This window comes from Myotis davidii, unplaced genomic scaffold (assembly GCF_000327345.1).
Source record: "Myotis davidii unplaced genomic scaffold, ASM32734v1 scaffold242, whole genome shotgun sequence".
In the NCBI taxonomy this organism is placed as follows: Eukaryota; Metazoa; Chordata; class Mammalia; order Chiroptera; family Vespertilionidae; genus Myotis; species Myotis davidii.
In genome coordinates this window covers 2,957,153-2,968,969 of record NW_006295821.1, presented here as the reverse complement: position 1 = coordinate 2,968,969, position 11,817 = coordinate 2,957,153, and the positions used below count along the sequence as shown (strand labels likewise).

The 11,817-nt window shown below is 35.9% G+C and overlaps 1 protein-coding gene across 1 annotated transcript in view; it reads left to right on the top strand.

Moving 5' to 3' along the window:
* Positions 1–11,817, top strand: part of MYO16 (myosin XVI) — a 439,204-nt gene that overhangs the window by 396,558 nt on the left and 30,829 nt on the right. Inside the window, exon 35 of the mRNA XM_006770695.2 lies at positions 9,749–9,840. Coding sequence (XP_006770758.1) covers positions 9,749–9,840 — 92 coding nt within the window. The remainder of the gene's footprint in view (positions 1–9,748; positions 9,841–11,817) is intronic.

Here is an 11,817-nt window from a genome sequence, read left to right as displayed (position 1 = left end):
GAGAGAGAGAGAGTGAGAGACAGACAGAGAGAGAGAGAGACAGAGAGAGAGAGAGAGAGAAGGAGAGAGAGAGAGAGAGAAGGAGAAAGAGAAGGAGAGGGAGAGAGAGAGAGAAGAGGAGAGGGGAGTGGGGAGGATTACTGAGGGATTACATATAATAATTATAAGTATTGGGTTCACAAGAAGAAGATTTTGGTTGCAATGTGAGGGAGTGGGATGGGGTGATGACACTGGTAAAATAAGGATTTTTAGATGCTTTTAGTAATAAAAGCATCTAGAAAAAAGAACTGCAGTTCGACAAAGAATGATATAGGCTCCCAGGACCCCGAAATTTTGGCCTTGCTTAAATGGCATTTATAATTATATGCAGGTTATAAAAATTATACATGCTTTATGTGACAGTTTGGAAAATGCAGGAAAGAATAAAGAATACAAACTACCATCAGTTCTATTACCAAAAATACTTTAATTATTTGAGTAACGTTTGGGAATATGTCTAGTATTCCACTGTGTCAAATTTTATTTTTTCAAATGAACATATATGCATTTCTATATAATATATTTGATTTTTAAAATAATATTATACATATAATTTTAATCTGCTTTACCCTTAAGAATATCATGTAATTTATCTCCATATCAACAAATATAGATCTGAATTATTTACAGCTATCCATTAATGGTCCTGGATGCATAGCATTCCATCATATGGGATTATTATGATTTAAAATAACCAAGCCCTATTTGTTGGATATTAAAATTATACCCCAATTTTCCACCCTTAAAATAACACTGAGTGTTTATGATGTATTACTCAAGCTTGATTAAAATAGACATTTGGTAAAACTTTTTACGTTAATGTAGAATGCTCAGATTTATGTGTGTGTCTAGATAGAAATATTGAGATATAATCTTTTAATAAATTACTTTCTGAAATCTCTGATGATAACCTTTTGTGAGGCAGTAAGTATAACAAAGGTATGCACTTATATTCAAATTGAATTTCTTAAAGTAATAAAAGTGGAATATGAATAACAGCAGTAGGCATCAAGTGTGTGATAGAATATTTCACAAAACTTGTATATATCTAGTAAGAAGTTAAGTAACAACATATTACTTGCAATCTTATGGTATTTTAAGGTTAGCCATTAAACAAAAAAAAGAGAAATTTAAAAGTATATTAAGTGATCAAGTCTGAATAAACAAATATTTTAGAAAGGTGATAGTATACCCATTATTTTTGCCAAAGTTTCATTTCATAACATTCTCCCTAGCTCACCTTAGATGATGAGTACCCTACCATAAAGAAAGAGAAAATGAAAACTTTATTTCACCAAAATATTTAATTTGTTCATGTTTTGATTGAAATGTAAAAGCTATGTTTCCAGAAATGGTACTAGCAAACTAAATACAAAAACAACAACAACAGAACCAACCCTATGATTCTTACACTAAAAATCAAAATAAAACCAAAGACCAATGGAATAAACAACAACTGCTCGATACCAAAATGGAAATTTTTGTAGAATACATTCCTTGAAATTAATAATATAAAATTATGTCACCAGGAATATCAGGCTTCTAAACCTCAACATAGTATACTTTCAAACATTGGAACACAGACTCATATGTTGTTCCTTAATGCTTATAGGGTTAAGATTTTAAAATAAAGCCAGAAAACCACTTGAATATCTCAAGAATTATACATACAAAAGGAAAATTATTTCAAATGGAATTTTAAGTTTTCAAGGCCACTTGATATGTTTAAGTTGATCTTCTTTGTGAATTACCATGAACTTATGGGTTCCTAAAGCCTTCCTATGATTATTAAAATACCTGACACAATGCCCTGGATACTTAGCCACTTAGTAAGCAGTTATCGATTAAAACAATGTTGCATATTACATATGAACCAGTAAGTCCTGTGCAGGGGGCAGAGTCAGAAAATGTCTCCTGGTTGGTAGGATAAAAATTAAAACAGATATTACACATGTGCAACACATGATATATTCATGATCATTATAGTCCTTAAAGTGGCTATTAGTACTGATTCATAATTCACAATGCACAGTCAATGTGCTTTCTAAATAAAGGCACGAGATGGAAATAAATGTTTAAAATAACTTGAAGTCCTAATTGAATCAGAAGTAGTGTTATTTTTTTCTAGCAAACGATTTCTCTCTTGAATGCCAGTATCTGCATGCTACCTCTGCTTCCCAGAAATAATTATCTGTTTGTTCATTTGCTGAAATATAGTTATGTGTGGGTAATTATAGCTATCACTTACTTTAATTGCCATCCTTTTACTAATGTGAACACAGACTTAGATCTTTTTTGTATACTTAATTATTCCCTGGACTTGTGGTTATTTATCATTATATTAGAGAACAGTTTTTAGTGTTAGAATGTTTTAGTTATATCAAACAAAATATTATGAATATAAAGATGTCTGTTTTGTGGGGAAATACAGACGTAAAAAAAATCCCATCTAAGACATTTTATGCTCAGTATGATTTTCTTTTTTGCTGCTCAATGAATATACATTTTATGGCTGGACATCAAGAAAAATGGCAATTAAAGTATACAGTTAGCATCTTTGATTTTTACATTTATCATTCTGTGAAGATTACAGCTTTTTATTTGCACTATGCTCACCCTCAGTGCACAACAAGAATTATCTGTGGTGATAAAGGGCTTTCCACAGGGAAGGCCTGGGCCAGACTATTTGCAGGACCAGGGACTCCACATTCTTTGCATAGACTCCAGCACCATATTGAATTTAGCGCCTTTGTAGCAATAAATCACACTGACTGGGAACATCAAGTACGGCTTTCATTAGCTATGCCTCAAGATAGATCCAGACCAAAGACAAAAGAGCCTCTGGTTGGAGCCTCTGAAATATATTCATATGTACATTGTTTTACAACATCGTTTTGTTTATGGGAATTTATAGATTCTTTGGAACCCATACTGTTGTCTGACTCAAAGGCTCACTGCCAGCGGAAGCAAGCCTTCACTTGACAATCCGGAATATTGTGCAGTTATCTATTTTGAGCAACAGAGGTAGCTTTGCAAAGAAAGCAAGCTCCTCGGGCATTTAGTTAAAAAATCTTTTGAAGTGATAGAAAATAGCTTTTAATTTTGATTTTATTTAATTAAATTTCCCCCACTGTGGTTGAGAAGTCAGGGTTGAAAATGGCTGGATTGAAAGGCTGAAGCTTGGTTTCCTTTTTCCTGTTAAAGAGTATACTCTTTGCCCATCATTGATTTCATGTTCTTAGAGTCATCCTTCACTCCCTATTTCTTGCCTCCTGCCAATACACTCTCCATATTCTTGCTGGGTGTGTGTGCAAAGCCTGCAAAGGGTCAAGTGGAAGAACACGAAATTGGTATTGGCAGCTTTAGTTTCTTAGCAGGGTCACATTCTTCCTCTTTGCCTGGACCCCAGTTCTGATGCTTACTAACCCTGTGACTGTGAGAAAATTGTTTAACTTCTCCAGTTCTCACTTTTCTCATTTGAAAAACGGGGATAACCAACGGATTGCCTCATACGATTGTTATGAGTACTTAGTATGATGAGACTAGCACAAAGTTAGTGCCCAGTAAATATTACCTATACATGACTATCATAAAAATTTAGATATTTTAGAGCTAGAAGATCCCTGAGAATTTACCCAAGAAAGTTAAAAATTTTTATGTATGAAATAGAGGAAGTGCAAAGCAGGATTTAATTTTTTCAAGAACATAAAGGCTATACTGCTAGAATCTTTGACTTATGATTTATTTACACATAGACCTACATTCACACATGTGTCCAAACAGCCATATCATTTTCATGGCCTATACTGGTATGCAGGGCAATGACAGATATTGCTATTTGGAGCCTCTGGGATGAATGGAAGTCAGGATATGTACATGGAGTTCAGGGGGAGGTTGTTTTATCCCTACGTTGGAGGATTTAAACAAATACAAAGGGCAGAATGGCAGGAGGAAGTCTAGAGAAAGGCAGATGCACGTCAGTCAATCAAAGCATTTACAACCACCCATTGCATGCAGGCATTTTGCTATGCATGGGGAGTGATAGGAAATGTAAGCAATTCAAGATGTGCTCTTTGTGAGCACATATGTAAAATGAAGAAAATACATAAAATACATATCAAGAGAAATCACAAAATAGGACAGCCAGTGACAAGTCTCAAATGAATATGTAAATAATGGTTTTCTATTGCCTCCATATAGAAGAGGAGATTGTTAAGTCCTGGGATAGTTAAGGGCATTTCATGGTGAAGGCTGGGATTTTCAAAATAAATAGTATTCAGACTAGAAAGAAGGGAATACTTTCCACTGAAGAAAATTTACTACACCATGTCTTTTTGGCCAGGGAGTGAATGGGTTGCTTTGATAGAATAGGTACGTCAATAAGACAGGGGGAAAAAGTGTTAAGAATGTATAGGTCATTGAAGAGTGACTCTGAAAGGGTTGTTCTTGTTTGGAGGGGGCACTGTCTGCTATTTTGGATAAATTTACCTGATGGTATTATTCAGAGTAAACAATGGAACAAAAACTTTATGTTGAGAGTACCAATTTTGTGTTCTCCACTTGAGCCTTTGCAGGCTGTATACACACAGAAAGAGTTTTAGAGAATGTATTGGTATAAGAGAAAATAAAAGAGAAGAATGACTACAAGAACTTGACACTAAAGATGGAGAATAGTGGACTCTTTAACAGAAAAAAAGTGAAGTTCTAAGTGGACACTAATTTTGTGGGTAGGATTTGGAGTTCAAGAGCTAAGAAGGACTTCTGGCTATAGATAATTGTTATGGAAATGATTATAATTTTAGAGTTTAGGTAAGTATTCCAAGATGGAAAGATAGGAAAGGCTAATTTTGAAGGAAGCTTGAGTAATGGGGATGGTTGATAGCCTCTGAGGAAAAAATATAAAGATAAATGAGGGGAAAAAAGAGTATTTGACTTCAAAGGCACACAGAGTGCCAAACTTTGAGAAATATACCTTGAGAAGGGCAAACATGAATGTACAGAATAGGTGGTCAAAGAGATAGGAGAGCACAGATGTCTAATTAGAAACCAAGAGAGGAATTAAATCATAAATCAGGAAAGACATAAAAAGAAAATCTAAATTCTATTTTTGTTGACTAAACAAACTTGGGTTCCTATGGAATGACAGGAAATTTGACTAGAAGATTCTAACTGGTAGAGCATATAAAATGCAGTGTCACAACCACCCTTTACAGTTTGTCCCAGTCTGAATCCACATCATGACTGGTAAGACTGTCCTAAAAGACATTCCCTCTGAGCATGTGCCCTGACCAAAAATTGAGCCATGACCTCCTGGTTCATAGGTCAATGCTCAACCACTGATCCATGCCGGCCAGGCATGTGTGGCTTTTTAAAGTTAAGGTTTCATATTGAACAGACATGCTTAGCACTTTGAGGCAACTGTTGCTGCTATAGAAAGAATATGTTGAAGAAGGGGCATAGCACTGTTTAAACTGGAAAAGTATCATTTGAGAGCCGGGGCTGGGGAAAAGGTTGTGGCCTTGAGACAACCAGAGCAAGTTCTTTTTTTAAAATTTATTTATTGATTAAGTTATTACATATGTGTCCTTATCCCCACATTACCCCCCATCCTCCCCACTCATGCCTTCACCCCCCTGTTGTCTGTGTCCATTGGTTAGGCCTTTATGCTTGCATATAAGTCCTTTGGTTGATCTCTCTTCCTTACCCACATCCTCCCCTACCTTCCCTCTGAGGATTGACATTCTGATCAATGCTTCTCTGTCTCTGGATCTGTTTTTGTTCATCAGTTTATGTTGTTCATTATATTCCACAAATGAGTGAGATCATGTGATATTTATCTTTCTCTGCTGGCTTATTTCACTTAGCATAATGCTCTCCAGTTCCATCCATGCTGTTGCAAATGGTAAGAACACCTTTTTTACGGCAGCATAGTATTCCATTGTGTAGATGAGTACAAGCAAACATTCTGGGATGGAAACCTACCTACCAATGGAAGTCAACAAATAAGTGGATCCAGGTTAACCTTAAATGCCCCCTCAACACTGACATTGCAACCCTGTGGGAACACACAGTTGAATTTTCTATACCCAAGACTTTGGGGCTTTTCTAGAGCCTATGCATTCTGTGTTCTTAGCTGCATGAGGAAATCCTCACAATGTCAGAATAAAACACACACACACACACACACACACACACACGCACACACACAACTGTCCTTATCAGTTAGGGACACATGCTTAAGAATTTACAAATGAAATGATTTTGGAAAATTTTTAAATTTCTGGAAATATTTTCTAAAAAGATAATGAGTAGATGAAACAAGATTAAAATAATGAAAATTCCAAAGCTTGGTGATGAATAAGTGGAATTTCACTACATATTCTCCCCCCTTTTATGGGTTTGTGAATATTATGTAATAAAAAGTTTTGAAATATTTGCTATCTTGATAGGTAAAATGGGTAAGTTACTGTAGTCTTATATGCATTTCTTTGCACTTAATGAAAATGAACATGTTTATTATTTAGTGGTCATGTATATTCACTTAAATTTTCTACAGATTCTTTGCCCATATTTTAAAATCTGAGGATAGGGCCTTTATTTTGACTTGTAGGATGCTTTAAGAAAAATCAAGCCTTTTATTTAGTGTATTTGAATGTTCTATATTGTTCTTTTAAATTTGCATTTATTTTATATTTTTAACACATTTATTGTTAGTGTTTAAATGAAAGCAGTCATCCTTTTTTTTTTCCTTCATGGTTTGTGCCTTTGGTGTCATTTTTGCCTTAAAGAAGTACTGCTTTCAATATTGCAGCAACATAAAATATTACGTTGGTTAAAAAGAAAAAGTCCTGCCCTCTGACCTTCTTTACATCTCAATAGTTTCCAACTATTACTTTACTTTATATAGTTCACACTCACTTAGTATATTAGCCATGAGTTTCTATGTGCTACAAGTGTCAAGGATTCCCTCCACTCCACACAACTCATTCCTTATACCCTCCTCACTCCTCCTTTATCAGGAGGAGACCATTCACACCGAGTTCCCTGGCACCCTCCCTTCCCCCTCACTCACCCTCTGTCATCACCTGGCTCTTTGTTCCCACATATGCACCTTGCTCAAACTGAAACCATCATCCTTGTCCTGTTAACCTGCCACAGGTTCTGAGGTCAAGGATTTCTTTAGTCAACAGGTAAGAAATGCCTTTTAACTTACCACTTAGGTAAAATGGTGTCACATCCCCTTTGAGAAATCTGCAGTCCTACCCATTGCTGATAAAATACTATCAAATTTCTGTGAAATGTTATGTAACTTTAACATCTGACCTGCTCTACCTTCCAGCACATCCTCCAGATTCCCTCCTCTGGCCATACTCTCTTTCTTTCTTCCTTCCTTTCTTCCTTCCTTCCTTCCTTCCTTCCTTCCTTCCTTCCTTCCTTCCTTCCTTCCTTTCTTTCTTTCTTTCTTTCTTTCTTTCTTTCTTTCTTTCTTTCTTTCTTTCTTTCTTTCTTTCCTTTTGTTACAGTTTACATTCAATATTATATGCAGTTCTTACAGACTTCCCTAGATGTGGATCAGTCTTCTCCTATTTTATTGCCTTATCTCAATTGTTTTGCTCAATTCTCTCCATCCTAGAAGGCCAGATCTTTTGGTATCTCCACCATCACGTTTCCTCTAATCCCTTTAGTTAGAATTAATCCCTGCTTTCCCCAAGATTCTGCTCAGAGTTACCTGTACTCCTACTTACCTCTTACATCATTCTGTTGTGTAGCCTGGCTAAGGGTCTTTCCTGTTAAATTTGAGCCTCTCAAGAGTAGAGGTGTTTCTTTATTCTTCATTGTATTTTCCAGTGCCTTATTCAGAGGCTGATCATAAATATTTCTTAACTTTATTTAATTGATACTATATAAAATGTTATGCTATGGGTTTGGCTTTGAGTGTGTATCCTCAATAAACAGAGTTTCTGCTACGATTCATAGAGTAAACTTCTAACTTATAATTTAGTTTTGAAAAACGGATTACAGTTTTCTTTTCCTGCCTTAGATTCCTGGTTTCAGTAAGACATCCAGTGAACCACGTTCTCCAAGTAGACATTTGTCTGGCTTGTCAATCTACCCTTTGTGCCCTCCTCACCTTTGACACCCTCCTTCACATGAGTCCCAAATCCTTTACTGTGCCCTGCTCCCTGGACATATTGCCAACTATCTGCTGATCTAGTTGTCTGAAATTCCAACTTGTGCTCTAACTTAGATTTCCATGCTCCTTCCCCCTATTTAGATGTCAGACCACTCTAACACCACTTTCCCACACCTGCTACCACGGTCTCTACTACAGTATTTCCCTAGTCAATGGAAGACATTGCTATTACATATGGTGGGACCCAGTCTCCAGCACATGCCCCCTCCCCCCATCCATAGGTGTGTCAGTTTCCAGGTGCTGGCTCTAGTCTGTTCAGTCTCACTGAAGCTAACCTTTGCATTCAGAGTATTTGTATACACAGCAGAAAGATCAATTGGGAAGCTTTGCTATGTGATAATAGGATTTTGTGGACTTCCCTGAGCAACTAACTCTCTGCTGAAACTGGAAAAAGTATGCCTTGATTTTCTAATGATTTTAATGTGGGAATCATGTATATGTTTAATCAATTACACTTCACTGACTAATTATGATTTCAAATAAGAGTAGCAATCACTTCAGAATTTGAAGTTCTTTGGGTTGAACTCATTCCATTGGGTAGTTATTTTTTCAATCTATTCATTTTCCTTAATGAGTCACTTGTGATTATATTGATCCCTCTTTCAGGATGGTTCTCAGCCAGGGATGATTTTGCTTCCCTGGGATGTTTGGCAATTTCTGGGGACATTTTTGGTTGTCGCACTGGGGAGGTACTACTGACATTTAGGTAGAGACCGGGGATGCTGCTAATATCCCATGATGCACAGGTCAGCACCACAGCAGAGAATTATATCACCCAAAGTGTCAGCAGTTATGCTTCTGTAATAAGGTATAATTAATAAAATCCTTTGGTGCCTCATAGATACTTCTGTATTACTTGGGGGGGGAGGGTGTTGATTTTCTCAAATTCCCCCTTCATTTTATATAGGTGGTTACAATTTGGTCTGTTATGGATGAGCAGCTACCCTGACCTTTTCCTCATAGAATTCCACCCAATCTCTTCCCTCCATTTGTATGTAAAAGAAACTATAGTCTATAGAATTCATCTGATACTTGGTTGTGTCTTATATATCTTCTAATCCCTTCTATGCATCCCTGTTACCGCACAAATGAAATATAAACTCTGTCTCCTTTATCACCTCAAGGAACTCATCTACTTTCCACTGTCCATATACTTCTCTTTCCCCCATTGATGTTCCATCACACAATTTTCAGTTTATAGAAAAATTTCCCTTCTCCCCTCCAATACTTCTTTGCTGAATTTTGTTCACTTTTGTGCTATGATAACATATTTCTTCATTATCATACTTTTCTTGTATTTCTCTTGCTAGTATGTTTTCTTGTATTAAGTGGAAATGCAGCAGTACTTTGTTTTTCTATATTTTCTTATAAAAATTTTATTGTTCAATTAGTATTTAACTGATGATTATTTCAATCTATAAAATATAACAATTTTATTTTCTTACAGTAAGTACACAACTTATTTTATTCAGAGAACGGACACACAACTTAACTACTTTGTGTTGACTTCCATAGGTTTACCTGAAGAAGAGGGATTCTCCAGGTTGTCTGTGAGTGGGACAGCGACCTCAACATTTCAGAGACATAGAGAGAGTCACACCACTCAGGTAATGACCCCCAGATATTCATAGATGCCATGATAACAAATTAAGTTATGAGAAGAAATTCATTAAGTATGACCAGGAACGTATTTTTTTATTGGACGAGAGAGGGGAACTACTCCCATCTCCATCCTAAGTTTCTCCAGCTCAACATTCTTCTTTCTCCTCTGTCTCAGTTGACTTCAGTTTTCTGTGGGTTTGAAAAATAATAATGTGTCCCATATAAATAAAAAATGAATAAATGGTTTTTAAATGGAATATTGTAGATATAATTCATGTTATGGTATTTTAAAATTACTGTCAGGGAAAGATTATATTAAATGTACTGAATTAGGTGAATAAGTTTTCCACATTTGACCTCAGCTAAAATAAGGGCCCTTTAAGTGATAAACACACGGAAATAAAATACATGAAGCACCTATGGTTTGCGGCATGCCATTACATCTCAGTTACGTAACTTCCAGATTCCATGTAATCCAAATTCAATTGAAATATGACATGTGATCAGAGCCCAGTAAAATCAAAATGAGGTGGCAGTGTACAACATTGTGTTTCCGTGATTTCACATATATGCTTATGTGCTTGGCCTTAGGAAGTTTACCAAAATCAAGATTATCACTTCCAGAAAAAAAAATAACCGCTAGTGTTTTTAGAAAGAAGACGGATTTATGTCATACAGTTTGGTGTTTTGATATGTTGAATTTTAAAATACTGTTTTCAGTAATTATCTTCAAAAAGATACCACTTTGCATTTGAGGTGGTGTACAAACAACAATAGACTTTATTATCAACATATTCAATGTGTAGCAACAGAATTCTTATTTTGTATGAAGTTAGTGTTACAACTTTTAGTATTGCAAATATCTGTGTAAAATTCTTTGAACATCTCAGTCAAGTATCCAGATGTTTTCATGAAATCAACTATCCGGCTAATGATCAGCTTGCATCTGAATAGTTGGCATAATGTAGGCAAGGCCTTATTATCAGATAAGACTTTCTAAATAGCACTGATGAGGTAGTGTGAAAAATCAATAATTTTAATCTTAAAAATAAATCTCACAGGAGCTAATCTGCTCAAATCATTTTCACTGAAATTGAAAGAAAATGCTAATTGGTTGCAATACTAGATTGTCCTAATCTCCCTTCTGTTCCTTAGAAATGCGCTTACTTTACCTTGTAAGCGTTACAGATGCTTTATCTAAGGCAGTGGTTCTCAACCTTCCTAATTCCATGACCCTTTAATACAGTTCCTCATGTTGTGGTGACCCCCAACCATAACATTATTTTTGTTGCTACTTCATAACTGTAATTTCACTACTGTTATGAATCTTAATGTAAATATCTGATAGGCAGGATGTATTTTCATGGTTACAAATTGAACATAATTAAAGCATAGTGATTAATCACAAAAACAATATGTAATTATAAATGTGTTTTCTGATGTCTTAGGCGACCCCTGTGAAAGGGTCATTCGACCCCCAAAGGGGTGGCGACCCACAGGTTGAGAACCGTTGATCTAAGGTAATTCACAGAGAGCCCTGCTTGTTATGAACACTGGTTTGATTTTTATTACAGGGTCGACTCCTGTACATGAGAGCACAATGACACCCTTCCCAGGACTCCCACTACAATGTGGTGCATAGAGGAAAGGTTAATATTAAAAGAAGGTTCTTAACATAGGCATCTCTGAAATTTTTCCTCTGATCTTTCATGGACTTGGCCAGGAAGCAAAGAGAGATGGGAAAGGTCACCAGGAATAATTTCCCATTCCTAGTTTTCAATGGAGGCTTGTTTTCAAATGCAAACATGTCAGCCTCCAGTTATCTCGTAATGCATTTTTTTCAAGGAAACGGAAAACCAGAGTCATTTTATTCCATGTAAAATATGGGTATTCTCATGGTAGGACACATTCCTCACTGTTGAAAAGCTATACAAGTTACATGAAACTATGCATTTAGTGGCCACACGTCTTTCAGCACAAAT